At 42.8% G+C, this 18,842-nt stretch overlaps 1 protein-coding gene across 1 annotated transcript in view; it reads left to right on the top strand.

Annotated features, from left to right (window-relative positions):
• The window catches only part of FSTL4 (follistatin like 4), a 1,347,217-nt gene that overhangs the window by 1,167,723 nt on the left and 160,652 nt on the right, over positions 1-18,842 (top strand). Inside the window, exon 8 of the mRNA XM_078653328.1 lies at positions 5,977-6,111. Within this exon, the coding sequence (XP_078509454.1) occupies positions 5,977-6,111 (135 nt within the window). The remainder of the gene's footprint in view (positions 1-5,976; positions 6,112-18,842) is intronic.

The raw sequence follows: 18,842 nt of genomic DNA, 5'->3' as shown, positions 1-18,842 counted from the left end.
TTTTAATCCCACTTGATGACATAACAGAAAATAACATCGCATAAAGCATTGACCCAGATGATGAGCATCATACTACTTTTTAGACAATCTCTATCTAACAGTTAGGTCTATACATTCTAACTAATGGCAGTTGATATATGAGTAAGACTGAAAAGCAAATTTGATTTTAAAATGCCAGTAGCCTAGACTGAAGATTTGCAGGGGTTGCAAGCGTGAACGCGGGGCGCTACACGTAACGAAAGCCCTACCGTTCAAACTGCTTCGTGAGGAGTGATATCACCACATTTAAAAAATGCATCTAGGCTGGGTCATCATAGTGATCAGACTTTAACAGCAACATTACGTGTCACGCGATTCTGTCTGTTTACGGAAGCAAAGTAATCCAGTTGTTCAAATCAGCCAAATCATGTCATCTGGAGCTGCTCCTTGCATTATGAATTTTCACATTTTCATGCTTTAATATCACATTTAAACTTTCAAGGTTTAGTCCATTTCCTTTACACCTGAATGGGTGCTTTCAGTATTGTATACATCATTTTACAAAAGGCTCCTTTAAAGGTAGTTAGATAGCAGAGGGAGATTAAGGGCCTGATTTAGAACTCGGCGGACAGGTTACTCTGTTACAACAGTGACGGATATTCCGTTTGCCAAAATACAGGCACGGCCGGCATAAGTAACAGCGGTAGGGCGGTGGGGCGGGGGCGGGGGCAGGGCGGGTGGAGGGTAAGTAGACAGCACATGGTAAGTGGTTTCATTTATTTTTTTATTTTATTTTCCCTATCCCATTGTCTATCCACGTATTCCCCCATCCGCACCGCCCATCCCCACACCCGCCCGCCCCACTGCTGTAACCTGTGGCCACTCCTGCCAAAATATAAATTCCATTACATCCCATGGGATTTAGATTTCGGTCCATGGGATATCCGTCACTGTTCTGACAGAGTAACCCGTCTGCCGAGTTCTAAATCAGGCCCTAAACGCCACTTCCTTCTCAATGAGAGACATAAATGCAAAATAATTATTGCCTAATATGAAACTGATGTAATTGCGATAGATTATTAAAAAGGCACCAAATGTTACTAACAGTCCATTTTTGTTTATGTTTGCATCTCTAATGATTTATTAGGTCTGTGATAAGTTATTGTCAAACAAATGAGTTACATGCGAATATTTTTCAAAGTAGGTTATTATTGATGCTGAACAGATGTGGCTGGTGATCTTAGTCCCAATGAATAATAGGCCATACCATTCTAAACCAACTGCACCTGCCCAGTGGTCCCTGCAACAGATTGTCATTAAGACGTTTTTTTCTGAGGCCCTCTGTTTAAGTGCTATACAATACCTCCCAAGGCACAACTTGCCTCACTTCCTGTCCTTTGAAAGAAATTCGAATGCCTCCACTTTCTCCAGGATTTCTGCCACTCTGTGTGTCTTTAGGGGACAAGTGTTTCCAAAGGCCGCTGTTTCTTTAGCTCCTTCATTTCATGCACCATAAAACATCCGCACTGTGAGGTAAAATCTGTCACACTGTTCAGTTTGTCGTGGATTATTGCTACAGAAGTTATATGAAGTGCACTCGTTTCTCCCGCTCCCGAGACATTAAAATAAGGTGTTGATTGATGTGAGAGGGTTTGACAGGAAATAAACATCAAGTACAGTGAAGTGTGTTTCCACTGGAAGTAGTCATAATAAAACAGTGACTCGTTTTAAACCTGTATTTCATTGTTTAACACCCCCGGCATCAAAAGTTGACGCACTCGTGTTGTTGGCTTCCAGAGGACCAGTACAGAAACCAATATATGATTTTGTTAAACTAGGTTTCTTATGTGGAACTTGGGATAAATCAGTGACATTGACTATTAATGTATTATTCTGGCCTTTCCTTTGCCTCTAAATTCTGCATTTTAAGACACTCCTAGTCACCGCAGGTTTGAGGCTGATGGGGGGGGGGGGGTTGGATGTGGAGTGTTGTGCTAAAAGCATCCAGTATTTTCCTGCAGCAGGGTTTATGGGCTAGTGATGTGTTATGTAAGTTGCAGGGGTGAGGGGTGATGAAAAGGAGCTGTCCTCAAGGCGAGTCTATCGTGAGTGGTATACTGACATAGTGACTAGTGTGCACATCATCATGACAACGTGCAACAACACCTGTGTGCACATTTACGTTCAAGGGGTCACAAAGTGATAGGCGCTCTTTTAGAGTTTGACTGAGCAGGAGCAATGACGTCAATCAGTGTTCCTGCTTCAGTATCACAGTTGCACTGCCACATTTAGAGGTGGGAGATTTGCAGGGTTTCTGATGGTAGAGTCAGCTGGTTGCACTGTTGAAAGCCTCTTACTTGATGGCTCATCTGGCAATTGGCCTTCTGGTTTTAGTGGTAGTTGCTCAAACGTCTTAAGACAGTACACCATCACTAGATTACCCTTCTGTGTCTAAACCCTATACATGATGATGTTTTTGGGAGAAGGGCCAAAGCTTTTTGTTCCCTCTCTGAAGGCAGCTTCTATGTCAATACTCTTGCTTACATGTATTTTGTTTGGCTGCTCATTTGCTTTGGAGGTATACTTTATTGTTATCCTCTTTCATTATTTTGATTTGTTATAGAGAGATGTATTGCTAACTCCCTAATTACATTTTTCCCTTTGTAAGTATCCTAATTGTTAATAAACATTTTTTGCCTTGACTCTGAATATTGCCACACATACGTTTATTTGATTTGGCTTGGAGTCAGTCTTATGAAGGCTCAGATAGCCCAGATCCTACATCTCAAACCTCTTACTTATAACCATTAGAGTGTTGACAGTGACAACATTGAATTAGTTAGTTTAAGAGTGTGATTCTTAACTTACTCGTTATTAGGCGGATAATTGTTTAAAGTTCTGAATATAAAAGATTGGGCAAGAGGAGAAGCCTCACAATGGGCCATGCAGGTTGTATATGACAATGTTAGATTATTTTACAGATGACCTACACTGTGGGGTAGATGGTTGGTGAATGTCCCTTATTTACTGGGCCAAATTCCACCTCATATTTTTCCAGAGGTCATCTGTCTGGTTATAATGAACTGCCCAGAATCCTCCCTAAATGCGAGGAAATCACACAATGACTCAATTACACAAGGAAGAAACTGAACTCCCTGCACAGCATGTACATTTTTGTTTTGGTTTACAGGAGACAGACTTCTGGTTGTTTAATGATCACAAATAAAACATTGCCTAGAGGGCACAACAAACATGACACCTGCTCGACATAGATCAATGCCCTCAGTGGAGCGGCCTCACATGTGGCTTCACTATAACCACAGAGATTCCCACCTGCCTGGTGGAGACCTTCAAGTTTGTTGTGCCGGGTTCCACCAGGATAGGGGAAGCCAAGGTGACTTGGCAAACCTCGTCACACATTTAGGGAGGATTCTGGGCAGTTCATTATAACCAGACAGATGACCTCTGGAAAAATATGAGGTGGAATTTGGCCCAGTAAATAAGGGACATTCACCAACCATCTACCCCACAGTGTAGGTCATCTGTAAAATAATCTAAAATTGTCATATACAACCTGCATGGCCCATTGTGAGGCTTCTCCTCTTGCCCAATCTTTTATATTCAGAACTTTAAACAATTATCCGCCTAATAACGAGTAAGTTAAGAATCACACTCTTAAACTAACTAATTCAATGTTGTCACTGTCAACACTCTAATGGTTATAAGTAAGAGGTTTGAGATGTAGGATCTGGGCTATCTGAGCCTTCATAAGACTGACTCCAAGCCAAATCAAATAAACGTATGTGTGGCAATATTCAGAGTCAAGGCAAAAAATGTTTATTAACAATTAGGATACTTACAAAGGGAAAAATGTAATTAGGGAGTTAGCAATACATCTCTCTATAACAAATCAAAATAATGAAAGAGGATAACAATAAAGTATACCTCCAAAGCAAATGAGCAGCCAAACAAAATACATGTAAGCAAGAGTATTGACATAGAAGCTACCTTCAGAGAGGGAACAAAAAGCTTTGGCCCTTCTCCCAAAAACATCATCATGTATAGGGTTTAGACACAGAAGCTGCATGCATTTCTGGTGACAGATGACAAAATCTAGTTCTACTAGCAATGTAACACATTAAGAGGCCAATCACTTTCAGAATACATAAGATCATCAAATAAGATACATCTAGGAACACCTACTCTACTGCATATTGATAGATGAGGTGTGCATAGAAAATGAAAGAAATGATGTGATGTTTATATAATACGCAAATACAATAGACAGTTCAACTAATAAATAATCCCTACAAAAGGTTCGAGTAAACAGCCATGAGTAACAAAGACAGGAACATCCTGGACTTGGCTTCCTCAAAAGCATGGGTACTCACAACCATTTTCCAAGGGCTCAAAAGGTATAGTCTGTGATGTGACCAATGCCATATCGATGCCAACGGGGTGGTGGTTGGGCAGGGCTTGGAGGTAAGATGGCTGAAGGGGAAGCGAAGCATATGTATCCTATGTCTGGGTTGCACCATATGAAACTAGAAAAGCTGGTATTAATCTCGGCTTCCCCACCTTACCAAATTGTGTTATTCTAGGTAATTGTTTTATTTCACTTTCCCTCCTTTTTATTCATAATCACATATACGTGGATCTCAAAATACCCGATTTCAGGATGGGCGCTGTAGAAAACCTTTTCCTACGTTTGATTTAATAAATTATAATACTGTTCATAGATAAAAGGAACCAAGGCCACCCGAAGAGGGCACATAACAACTGACTTGCCTCTTCAGTTCACTATTGCCATTGTCAGATTGGAAGCAAGAATTTGTGTTTCTAAATTCATGTTTGAAAACTATCAGTTTTAAAATAATACTTCTCAATGCACTAATATAATCTAATGTACTAAGGTGAAAGGTTCTGCATGGTAATCAGATACACATTTGGATTTTGAAGAGACTATAATATTTGTACACTTTTGCTGCACAATGTCTTTAGAAAGGAAGGTGTAGGACTCCCTAGTTACTTCCTTTCTTTAACACCAATTAGAATATTGGAATGTTGGGAGCTCCATTGTAGAAAATGCTTCTACGGGCCGGTAAAGGGCCGGTAAAGGCCCGCAGAGCAACATTCCAATGTTTTACAAAGGCCTCTCGAAGCTCGAGGGGATTTGAAGCCCCTCGAGCTTCGAGAGGCCTCTGTTTTATTTGTTAGAACATTCTGCCCTCTAGTGGCAGAATGGTCTAATAGCCTTATAGCCCTTCCTAGCAGGGCTATACCGGCTATTAATGTCCAGGTCCCTTGTTAAAGTCCCTGCCTTCGGCTTGGGCCTTTAACGCGGGAGCGGACCTTTATTAGCCTGTATAGACTGCTACGGCAGGCTAAAAGGCTATAATAGCTATCAAACGCTTGCCTGCTTATTTAACATATTTTTGTTAGTGTAGTGAGTTGAGTAAACGGCAGCCCAGTGCTGCTGTTAACCAGGGGGCCGCATTTATAGGTAAAGAGGGCCACAAGCGCCCCTGGGCCGTACTTTGAGTATCAGTGCTCAAGAGGAATATAAATGAAGGCATCTATGTTTTGTTAAAAAACAACACCATCCTGGAACGTTCATTTTTTTTGGCTTATTTTCTGAATTAGAAAAATACACTAACATGTGAGTCTGAATGTGAAATACATGCGCATGTGAAAAAGCGTGTTCACATAAAATAAAAGTGCATATTTATTTCTGCAAATATAAATAGATGTCAGTGCAAGCTGGCTGTGGCCTAGTCAGGCATTATTTTTCCAATTAATTGAAGCACTCTAACGCCATGCAATTAATTCAACAAGTGTGTATTTCCTCCTTACTCATAGGGTCTGAGGGACAGCTTGCAGGGGCGTGTTTCTCTGTGATTTGTCTACAATAGATGTAGGGATGGCCACTAATACTTAGATGTGTGGCGCTGTAGTGTTCTGTCTGAGTGACGTGGTGTGTGATTTGTCTCTGTGTAGCCAATGCGAGTGAGCTTCACATCAGCAACGTGCGTTACGAAGACACCGGGGCATACACCTGCATCGTGAAGAATGAGGTCGGAGTCGACGAAGACATCTCCTCACTGTTCATAGAAGATTCAGCCAGGAAAACACGTAAGTTCTACCATTTATTTTACGCAACATTATGCTAAACCATGCGCACATTTACCAGGGCCCGCATTGTTTGAGTGCAGATACAATCATAAAGCTGTTTAAACGCACCTGGTGTATTTAATCCACCGGAACTACACCCTCATATATCTAAACCATATTTGAGAGAAACAGATCCAACCGGTTTTTAAACAGAAAGGTTTCATACTCAAATTTGCATTTATTGCACGTAAAAGCATGTGTGATAAAAGAAGGATTAGGAGAAAATTACTGAAGTAAAAAGGCAAAAACAATGCTAGGCAGGTATCCTGTTTGAAATGGGACGATACAATTGTTTGATATTTTTGGGGCGGGGAGCAGCTCACGGATGGGATGATCAGGAACACTGCTGCAGTTTTAGATAATGATTATGGCACTAATCATTTTCAAAGGTGTGGCAATAAAAGTGATGATGCTTTCAAACACTTTAAACTTCAAAAGACAATGCACCCTTGGGGCTCTATTGAGTGCTAGAAGTAATTTACTAATTAATTTTAGAAAGGAACATTGTTAGAAATGATCAACATAACATTTTATGTTGTCCCACCACAAAAGCCATGGCCGATCCGATACTTCAATGATTTAATTAGTTTCATGTATATGCATCGCACATAATGCTTCAATGAGCGTGTATAGCTGGCCTGAGATCATTTAAATGTTATGCTACCAATTTACACAAACCCCGGTGAATTGATTCCATCAAGGACAAGAACTGCCAACACCTAGAGATCTGGGGATATCAAGAGTGTGTGCTGTGTAAAAGGAAGAGGAGTTTGTTTGTGGTGGATGGATGTAATGAAATGAAAATTATATTTATATAGCGCATAGACTACCCTGAGGCCTCGCAGCACTGGTGTCTGAATCAGAAAAAAGCAGGTTGGCTTGCTAGTAAGATGTTTCGAACAAATGGGTTTTTCGAAGCTTTCTAAATGCCAACAGGTTATTGTTCTTTCTGAGGGCGAGAGGAAGGGAGTTCCAGATTTTTGTGGCATTAAAAGAGAACAAACGACCTCCCCAACGGGCCTTGTTTATCTTACGCGAGGTAGCCAGATGTGATGAGCTAGAGCGTAAAGCTCTGTGGGGAAGATGAGGAGTGACTAAAGGATGCATTATAGCTGGGCCTGTCCTCCAAATTGCTTTCTGAGTGAGACACATGGCTTTGAACTGTATCCTTGCTGCTATAGGAAGCCAGTGCAGTTTCTTGAGAGCAGGTTTGGCGGATTGCCTACGTGGAATTTGGTAGAGCAGTCGGGCGGCACAATCCTGCGTAACCTGCAACTTGTTAATTGTGGCCTTTGGAGCTCCCAAATAGAGAGCATTGCCATAGTCCAGGCGAGAGAGTATCAAAGCCTGAACCATGATTCTCCTTGCCTGGAAGGGAAGCAGGGGGAGAATCTTCCGGAGCATTCTCATCAGACCATAACAGGTGGATGAGGTCTTAGTGGCTTGGACCTTGAAATCGAGGGAACTGTCCAGCCAAACTCCTAGGCTCTTTATCTGTGTCTTAGGAGGGGGGGATGTCCCAGACATTTAGGCCACAAGGGGACAAGCATATTGGGTGGTGGATTCCCCAATAGCATAATTTCGTTTTTTAACCCATTTAGTCTGAGGCAGGATAGTTCCATCCATCTGGCGACTGCCTCCAGACAGGGACCCAGAGTGCTAGACGACCCTCAGCTTGGTTCAAAGAGACCACAAGCTGGGTGTCATCTGCATAGGTAACGATTCTGACACCAAAAGGCTGGACCACCTCCGCCAAGGGCCTCAAATAGACATTTAAAAGTGTGGGGCTCAGGGCAGAGCCCTGGGGAACCCCACACCTAAGTGGCTGCTTAGCGGAGCCAACCTCTCCCTCAAAAACCTGGAAGAAGCGCTCCTCCAGGAAGGAGGTCAGCCATATCAGTGCTGCGTCCGACACCCCCACGCCACTGAGACGATGTAATAAGATGGCGTGGTTAACCGTGTCGAACGCAGCACTGAGATCTAACAAGATAATGGGTGCATTTCCTCCCTGGTCCAGCACGGTCCTTGTCTCCTCTGTCACAGCCAACAAAGCTGTCTCAGTCCCATGCTGGGGACGAAACCCCGTCTGGGATGGGGACAGCAAATTATTAGATTCCAGATACTCGACCAATATGTTGTTGATGTGCTTCTCAGCTAATTTGCTCATCCAGGGCAAAAGGGAAATAGGGCGGTAGTTGGATAAATTCCCTTGGTCTAAGTTGGGCTTCTTTAAAAGAGCCCTGACCATTGCACATTTCCATGATGTGGGAACAATGCCCGAGGCATTCGAGGTATAAAGAACATCAAGGATTACTGGACGAAGCAGGTCAATGACTGAAATGAGAAATTGGGGAGGCGCTGGATCCCTTGGAGAGCCCGAGGTGACCTTAGGAATTATTTTATTCAGGGAGACAGAATCCAGGGGGGTCAATTGTTCCAACATGCAAGTGGCCGGGGAGTTAAGACTCACCGTTCCAGCTGCGTCTGGTTCAGCAATGTCAGGCGCAAAGGAGACATAAATGGTCTGAATCTTTTGGTGGAAAAAATTTGCTACATTGTTACAGCGTGCCAATGCTCCTTCTGAAGAGACTAATTCTTGGGGAGGGGAAATCAGTGACTTGGCTATCTGAAAGATTTCCATAGGTGAATTGGCAGCTGTATTGATTTTTGTTTCATAAAAAAGAGCTTGTGCGACTTTGATTTCGGTCTTATAAAGTCTAATTGCTGTTCTGTATTCTGCTTTCCTGCATTGGGAATGGTCCCGTCTCCAAACCCTTTCTAGCCTACGACAGGATTGTTTCATGTCCCTCAGTTTGGGTGTAAACCATGGGGCTACTTTTTGCCTCTTTACACACTGCAGGCGTTCCCTGGGAAGGACTAGGTCAAGAGAGTTTTGGATCCAGTTATCAAATTTGCTACTGGCCAAGATGGGGTTTGGAGCAATCACAGGCTTAAGATCAGCAAGAGCAAACTCCCATTGACTGGTAGAAAGTTTCGACCATCTCCTCCCCCATTGTTTTTTTGGCTCTTGAATAGATAGGGAGTTCCCCGTTGCCAAACTCAGAGGAATTAGGTAGTGATCTGTCCAGGGCAAAGGGAGAGGTGTTCCAGTAGTTAAGGTGTCGATATCACTGAAAACAGGATCCAGTAAATGACCCTTGGACATACTTTCGCAGTCTGAGAGTATAGTGGGTATAATACGACATTGATATGTGTCTCTATAAATAATCGCCAGACCACCTCCTCTGCCAGTAGTACGATCAGCTCTTTTTATAGTATAACCTTGCGGAGTTGCCCATACAATGGCTGGATTGGCTTCCAATTGGAGCCAGGTCTCCGTTAGAAAAAGAGCATCGGGCTTATATTCTTTTATTAGTAGGGCTAACTCGGTATAGTGTTTGGGCAGTGATCTACAGTTAAGAAGAAACATCTTCCATAGCCTGTGAGTAATGTGTCTCCCGGAGGTATTAGGTGATAACTTCAAATTGCAATGTTTACAGTAGGTCATCGTATCAGGACGCAAGGAATGTAGACATTTAAGGTTAACAGCAGGTCTTAACTCACGTAAGCGTGAGGGTACATAAGTAATTAGGCTTACAGCTGTGTGACCAGGGGTCTGGGGCTCTGGGCACGGCTGGGCGCGGACTGGCGCAGACTGGCTTCTCTTAGGAGCCTCTTCGGCGCATCCGCGGCGCGCCCGCTGCGCGCATCCGCTGCGCGACGTCATCATATGCTCTGATATAGATTAGGTTCCTGGAAAAGCTAGAGCGTTACCTTGCCAAGATGGCCGCCCGCTAATGGCACCACCAGGAAATGCAATGCACTATCTTCTCCCTCCACAACAATCAGCACCAATTTGCTGCGGTGGAACGGGGAGTCAGTGCAGGATTACAAAGTGCCCAGAAACGATTTTAAAATGTGAGTGACAATTTTAAAAACAGTGGCAGCAGTGTAACGTGTGATATTCATAGCTCCGGCGCCGCTCCTGCTGTGAACGCTGCTCCTTGTGCAGCTCGTGTTTCACGGATCTCTTAGATTAGTAGCACAAGGTTAGCGCCAGCGGTTTAGCAGTTCTCGGGGTTTAGTTCTCCTGGCCTCCTGGCGCTCCTACTAACGTTTCTCCGCCGCCGCTGCTACCGCCACTGCTGCTGATGTACCATTTCGGCCGATCATTTCTGTCAGTGCTTGTATGAGTGTTTGGGAATGTGATGGGCATATGTGTGCACGAGTGGGCAAAGTATGGCTGGGGTAATGGAATTTGAGAAACTGAATTATTAACTAGGGAGAGTAGGGTATGAACTCCTCCTATTCTTAGTAATGTAGTGTGTCATTAAGTGAAACAGGTTTCAACGAGGAATCCTGATTTTACCCTTAATAGCTGTCCCCTAAATCCACAGCCCCCACCCCCAGAGAAAATGTGCGTAATGTATTTGAGCAGCATCATGACTATACTTCCATCACGAAATTAACTTGTGAAGGCCCCAGGCCAATTTTGTTAAAAGAAATAGCAATAAGATGACCGCAAAACAACAACAATTGAAGAGAATGGGGAACTTTGAATTTTTTCAAAGTAAAGACAAAAAAGTGAGTGTAGAAAAAAATGGAGATCCGCAAATCTCACTGTTACCCTAGGAGGCCATGCTTTTTTTAATCAGCTGCTTGGCGAAACATGTCATTTAGCTTATAAGCACTAAAACAAACTAAAGCCATCAAGAAAATGATCTTAAAACAGTGCAGTGTTTAGAAAAAGTTCCCTTTTCCAAAAACGTGTTACTCGCAGCAGCGAGGTGGAAACAAGCTGCTAACAGCAAATGTTACATGTTCTGTTCTTTAGTGGTGCTTCTGATGCTCCCAGATGTTCATGAGCTCTTCTGGGGGAACCAGATGAAGGGCTTGAAATGAAAAAAGACTTCCCCTACCTCTTTTTGTGGCCACATCCAAAAGTTCAGTCTCGACTTAACAGGATGCTGAATAACCTCAAACTATTCACTCCTAAAACTCCACAAAGAACTTTGGTAGCTTCCATGATACAAGGATAGTGGGAATCAGGCTCAACCATTCTCTTCAGCCTTGGCTGCAAGATGAGCACCAGTTCCCACTGGTATGATGGTTCTTTTCTAAAGATGCACTTCTTGTCTTTGACATATCTGGTGATAAAAGGTACCAGCTTTCCTGACCATTTAAGAATTACATCCTGGGTTTGATCAAAGCAAAAGCAAGATCCAAAGTATCAGTCCTCTCCTACTAATAAGAAGGGGGACCCCAGGCAAAATACAGGCAGGTAAGCAGGAGAGATAAGAAAACAAGCAACAACTAGAAACTACCTGCCCAATACGATCAAAAAAGGCAGTAGGAGAGGGTCCTGATACTCAAGAACACCCACCGGAGCAGACCAAGGCTAGGAAGGACAATCACATTGGATTATTCAAAACGTAAGATCATTTTATTTTTTCTTTATCAAGTTTACACAAGCAACATTTCATTAATTTATGCATAAAAATTCAACACAACACCACGCCACATTTTGATAAAACAGGAATCAATTAATCAGGTCCCACACACCAAATTCATACCTCACATTCATACTATCATACAATCCAAACCTCATCATTGCACCTCACACATCACGCATACACTTCAAATTAGCAATTGCATCAAGGTATATACAATAGCCACAGAATGATTAGATGACAAGTTGGAGAAAGTCATCAAGGGGGGGATAGAGGGATGGATGCAATCCAGCTGCCCCCGCACGAACAACACCAACGCGCGTTTCGGTGTATCACCCCAGCCAGGGCTACACCATCATCAGGGCGAAGATGGACAAGAGGTGTGGGACAATACACCTAATGTTAAAGTAGCAGAAAAAGCGGCTGGTTTATCTAGGACAAAGAGCAATGTAAAGCCCAAGCGATTGGACCTTCTCTGCAAAGCTCAAAAGATTTCCCAAAGGGTCCTTCTCCACAGCAAGACAGTAACTCCCTCCAAGAGGCCACATGAGGAGGGAGGGATATCACTCTTCACAGGTTAAAATGAGGCAACAATCCCATCAACTTCTCAAGGACGCCATCATCCTGGGACGGCGGACCGCCCCAAGTCACCTCGAATCCCTGCCCGGTGGCAACTCTGCTTTACTTCCACGGCTACGATCGGGCTATCCGGGATATTGATCCCTTTAGTAAGTAACTTCCTCTGTCTTCCAGCAGGAACCTTCTCTAAGGGCACTTTCCCTGAGTGATGCTTTGTTCTCTAGGAAAAACCTGAGGAGGATGGTTAACACCTAATTCAGGACTTGAAAAATGAATCTAATTATTGTAGGAAAGGAAAGACAGAGAGACCCAGTTTTTGGGGCTGCCATGGACAAAGCCAAGATGAACAGCTCTTTAAAACAATCTTTGTGACATTTATACTATTATTTGATTTTAATGAGTATAAATGTGTTTCAAAGATTGAAATTGTATTGGATCACTAAGTGAAGTGACAGAAATACCAATTTTAATCTCGTTATTCCTCCTTTCTTTGTAAATACTGGCTCTCTTGACATCCTGGGTGCCCATGCCTGCTTTTATCCTGGATGGTGTAGTGTTCACTACTGTGCACTCTGACAAGGAGTATAGTAAGAAAGGCTCAATGCTAAATGTTGGGTTGGATACAACTCTGCATTTACTCACTTGATGACTGCCGGTTTATTTGTCACCAAGATATATATTTCTGCTGAGTCTTCCGACATCCAGACAAACAGACATTTGCCAGCTCTCTCTTTCTCTTCCCCATTGGGAATCCTACCCAATGAAAGAGCTGGAGTACTATGTGAAAGACGTTTACCAGCAGACCTTCAGCCAAGCTTAACAGTCTGCATCAGACTTATCAGGCCTATGCACCCCGCTGAGCATTTTTTCCAGGGTATGCAACAAGGCGCAGCAACAACAAAAAAGATCTTAACATATTGAGGCAGGAAAAGGCCTATAATGAACTCCACTATCCCAATGTTCAGAACTGTAAATTCCTGAATTATCAGAAATGCATTGGTCTCTTTGGGAACCAACCCGCCAATATCCAGAGCTATTCTTATAGCACCATCAGACAAACATGTGAGAACCCTGCTACTGTTTCAATCTTTTCTGGCACAATGTCAATTACATGTCCTCTCTTGTCCACATCAGTTTATCAGTGATATGGCAAATTTAGCCTTTGTTGTGTGCTCTCGTATTAATGATGACTTAATCTGAGCCACACCACTCATAATCAATTAGAGTTCGTTGTTAGCCTAAATTTCTCAGGTTCTGGCTGAATTAAAAGCAATCTTTGGCAAAAGTAACTGCAGAAGGTGAATGAATTGATACATTTTCAGCATCTTTGTTATAGGGCTAGTTGTGTTAGACATTAAAGGGCACCTTCATCTTCAGTGGTTGATTGGCCTACTGTAGTAACCGCTCTTATCAACTTCACCTTCAAAATTGAACCCTGATAAATGGAACAGTCCCGATTACATCCCCACTGCATTGAGATAGAATTACCTTCTTCTGGCGAAGAATAAGATGGGAGGCGCAAAAGTACTGTTGTTCAAGGAAGAGAAAGAACAGCAATGGAAGGATGGTCTATGCCTATATTGTGGCCATCAGATAATTATCTGATGGCCATGGAAATTTTAAACAGCAATGTTCCAAGAAGGTGGACATTAAAACAGGTTTTTCATGACATACAGATATCCAACAGATAGCCAATTTACTAAATCCACATCGGCAATGTATAAAGCTTCTTTTTATCTGTAAGTAGGTCAAAATGCTGGTATCACAAGATTGTGTGAAGATGATAGCTGTGTTGGATTCAAGGACTTCAAGGTACTTTATAACTAAGATGTTTGGGAAAAACACAATATACCTGTATTCAGCAAGAAGAAGACCAAAGGAAAAAAAGATAAGGTATTCATAGAACACTATTAACCTCTTGATTGGTGAGATCGGAATCTGAACTAGTTATGGTCATGGAGACGAGACATTTGGAAGAGATTCAGTCTGACATTATTGACACCCAAGAATTTTCAATAATCTTAGGAGTCACAGCGGGTGATAGATTTGAATCAATTATCAATTACCTTTTCTTCGATGTATTCTCATCAGGAATATTATGTGACTGCAATAAAGGACAAATTACAGTCCTTGATGTACTTAGCACTCAATCTTCCACTCCAGGAGCCGTTCACAGTCCTCGTAGTTGAAGCAGCAACAGAGAAAGATGACATTCCGACAGCATATCGAAATATTTCTGATTTGTTTACTAAAAAGGGACATATACATTTTTTCCGTTTTGAGAATACAATTATGCTATTGACTTAATTCAAGGAGTTGCTATTCCACATCGAATAATTCATCCTTTAACACTGCACGAAGATGACAATATGTGAAAATACTTACAAGACAATCTTGCTAAGGGTTTTATCTGGCAAAATCTTCACCAAATTAGACATACAATGAGGCTGTAACTTGATCTGTATTTGTGTGGGAGTAAGTAGAAAATAATTTTTAATACAAGGTATGAACTTTATGAAAACTTGGTTATGTCAATGGATTGTGCAATGCTTTTGTGGTGTTCCAGCATTTTCGAATTCAGATTTTCCAAGATCTTTCAGATAGCTTCTTGGTAGTGTACTTTGAGGCCATCTTGTTTTTCCAGGCTCTCTGTCTCAACATCAAAGCATGTATGTGAAGTCTTTCACTACCTGAGACAATATTCCCTTAATCAGTAGTTAATTTGTGAAAAAATAAGAGTCAGGAACTGCTTTCATCTCCCATTGCTCCTATTAGCGCCACCTATAACATTACGAACTACTAACCATGAAACCCTACAAGTGGGGAGAGGATGTGGCGTAACGGCCACAGCTGCTGACTTTGGAGCTGGATAACCACGTTCCCCAGGTGATTCTCGGCATAGGCTCAACATCCTGCGATTCTGGGCAAAACACTTAACCTCCCATGCCTACAGAAAATGAATGTGGCCCAAACTGGTGCTCATAAAAAGCGCTCCAATACCTTTAGGTCGAGTTTGTGCTATAAGCACTGGTACTGATGATTAAGTGCCGGTGCTAAGCACTGAACCCACAGGCTGAAATTACGCCCTGCCCTTATTCCTGAACTTGAAAATGTGTTTTGAGCTACTCCAGAGCACCTTTTTAGGTTTTTGGATGTTCAGAGAGGGAATTTTTGATTGACTGAGACCCTTCAACAACAAAGAAATAGAAAACATCATTTGATTTGCTAATTTGCATTGCGTCTTCAGGCAAAACATTTTTTCCCTGGTAGTTCCCATCATCTATCTTACCAAGAAAAACCATTCATTTCAATGATGTGAAGCACAGGACCAAGCACTTAAAACACTGAAAGAAGTCTTCAAACCCGCACCCATCTTATGGAATCCTGATGTGCAATTCATTGGTGATTTTATCTGGAAGGGGCATTTCATGGACTCACTGTCTGGACTGACCACAATAATGTGTTATATTTGGCGTCAATGAAGAGTGGCAATGCACAACATGCTTATTGGTCTATGCTTTTCTCCAGTTTCATTTGTCAGATTACCTCTAGACTTGGAAATCGACATGGAAAGTCAGCTGCTTTATCCCAATCAGTAGACGAATGAAATGAAAAATTGACTTCTCATAGTAATTTGGCTATTTCCACATCTTCCGATCAGATCATTGTCACTTTTCTCGACAAGATGCATGTGAGCTCTTGGTTATTGTGAGAGCCTGCAAATCAATGTTCTAAGGGGTCTTTGTTGTTCCATCAGAATGCCTTACATACAGTGGCGGCTGCTACGGATCAGGAGTGGTGCGGCAGGGGCAGGGGTGCGGAACAAAAGAAAAAAATGTACCTGGGCCGCCCAGCCTCCTCCTCTTTTCCGCCCACTTCTTCCTGTCTCCGCCAGCTGCAGGAAGGAGCAGGTAGCACCAGGGCTCCCGGACTCCCAGGCTCCCTACAGCCAATCACAATGAATGCTGCAATGCAGTGTTGTGATTGGTCTGAGCACAAACTACGTCGCTCAGAGGACTGAGAGGCTTTGCATGTTCATCCCCAGGCTGTTTAAAGCAAGCCTGGTGGGAAAGATGCAAAGTGTGCAGAACTGTTTGGCTGGTCCGAGAGGGCCGGCCAAGCAGTCATGGTACCACTGGTATTTATCTCTGAACCAATCCTAAATTAAGACTTACAGTTCATACTTACGCTTTTCTGACAGTAAAATGTATTTTCTCATCTGGTAGAAAGCCACCCTTGCATCCTAAGCAGTATAAATCCATCATCGTACAGTTAATCAGCAGCAAGAAGTATCTCTTTCCAACCCACATGTATGATCCTAAACCACATGTATAATTGTCAGTAGCCAAAGCTGCCCCTCCCAACTACAAAGGAATCCCAGCCCCTTAAGGTATCACTCCTAACTTGCCATCTCAGATAGAAGGGAGTCAGGAGGTTTGCCAAAACTCACAGTTGTTCCGGCATGGGAGACAGCTGGTACATTCTCATTTCTTTGGATGGGCATGCAGGTCCAGGCTCCCTCTTCTGAGGGGTACAGTAGGACAGGCCTTTTGGACTTCTGTGTAACGAATTTGGGTTATTTTATGCTCTAACCCAAGCTGTGAATAGACAGTATGTTTCACTGTTCAAAAGAGATAACTTAGGGGCATTTTATCAAGGCATGCGAATTGACATTATCGCCGCTTTTGCCGCCGTTTTTGGCCGCAAAGCGGCGATAATTCCATCGCCCTATTAGCAAGCTGTCGCTAACATCAGTTAGCGACAGCTTTTAGGTGTTAGCGAGCGGTTTGGAGCCCGCTTTGCATGTCAGCGATATTTATCGCTAATGACATGCAAAGTGGGCGTACCCAACCAGTTAGCGACCGAAAGCAGTCGCTAACGTCGCTATCCCCTATTAGCAAGGCAGGCGTAGCGATAAAAAAATTTGCGCTAAGCGCGAATATCGCTGAAAACTAACGCCTGCTCAGACCAGTTCTTAGCCTGTATATGCAATGGGAGGTGGATATTCAGGTTAAGACCCTATTGGCAATGATACGTGAATATCGCTGGTTTTCAAGCGATATTCACGCATTTCACCGCTATTGCCGGTTATTTTATCGCATTGGAGATAAACGTTGCAAATAGCACGTTATCTCTGCGATAAAATCCGGCGATGCTTGGCGATAAAAAAATGTTGCTAAGCTTCTTTAGCGATAAATATCATGAGTTGTTGATAATATGCCCCTTAGTTCTCTTTCTGGTTGGATTTTATCGGGATAATTGATTAAATGTAGTTTTCAATAGTGTCTGCAATCAGACTATAAACAGAAATGCTTTGTACATTTTTTTACTTTTGATCTATTAGTAAGTAGGCCATGTAACCCACCCCAATCACTGGCAGAGGCATTGGCTGACCTGGCAACTCAATGCCATCCCTACAGCCAGCAGCAGGGGACAGACGAACAGACACACACACACACACACACACACACACACACACACATACTCTCTACCGCGCTCTCTCTCTCGCTCTCTCTTTCTCTCTCTGTATCTATTTCTCTCACTCTCATTCCCGGTTTGAGATCAATTCGCTCACCACCATAAGAGCAAATAGAACACTGACACATTACAACTATCTTTGAAGAAATTCAACACTGTTCCTGACTTACTTAGCTGTATGTTAAAGTGCTACAATTGTTAAGTAAAACTAACTTTATTGCCCACACAAACAACTGCAAAAAGATACAATAATAAGAAATACTAAAATTAAGGAAAATACTTTGACTGACTCAGAAATTATGGGAAAAGGGAAACGTCAGCATTAACCGTTCAGTGGTCAAAGATGTTACATTCAAAATCAATAGAAAATCAAATACCAATATAAAAAAACATGTAAACAACCAAAATGGTAAATATGCGCTGCATGAAAATAAAAAAAGTTAAACTGAAATTATGAAAACTGTCACCAATCACTTAATCAATCAGGGGTTGGTAAAGCGCAACTACTCATCCGTGAGGGTCTCAAGGTGCTCCACCTCATCAGAAATGCCAAACAACTTGGAGGACTACCCAGGCACAAATGCACTGGTAGTCTGATAAGGTATATGACACATTTTCCCTCTGCACTCAAGTTCACCCGTTTGATCTCTGCAGCATTAACCCCTCTAAGCTTCACTTTCAGTTAGTCATACTGAAACCCAAAAGCACGTTTTTCTTTCATTGAAATTTCAGTCCCAAAAAACTGTTGGAGATCTGGGCCCAGGTCTCAGAGAGGTGATTTGGTTGCCAGGGTGATCGATGGCTGAGCCCAGCAAGTTGTATACTTAACCTAAACTTTCTAAATATTTAAGCTACTGCCAGCCTCAGGTCTAACCCAGTGGCGGCTCCACCGCAAACGCGGAGTAGTGTTGCCCCAATGCTGCAAAGCAGTGGAAGAAAGAACAAGTGCAATGGTAATAACTCAAGGTTATTATCATTGTATTTGTTCCTGCTGCACAGCTTTGCGGGACAGGCGGGGCTGCTCTGCTCTCAGCGCAGGGGAGAAGTGGTTTGCCCACTAAGTGCACATGAAAGTTTGATCTGCCCTCTTGGGCCGGTCAAACTCTCATGCGCACTCCGCATGTTCTCAATACAGGCTGCATTACAGCCTGCGTGGAGAAAATGCCCAGGTCCCATTTCCCGGCT

The sequence above is a fragment of the Lissotriton helveticus genome, chromosome 7, assembly GCF_964261635.1.
Source record: "Lissotriton helveticus chromosome 7, aLisHel1.1, whole genome shotgun sequence".
In the NCBI taxonomy this organism is placed as follows: Eukaryota; Metazoa; Chordata; class Amphibia; order Caudata; family Salamandridae; genus Lissotriton; species Lissotriton helveticus.
The sequence above is the reverse complement of the archived record's forward strand: the minus strand, read 5'-3'. Positions and strand labels throughout refer to the sequence as shown.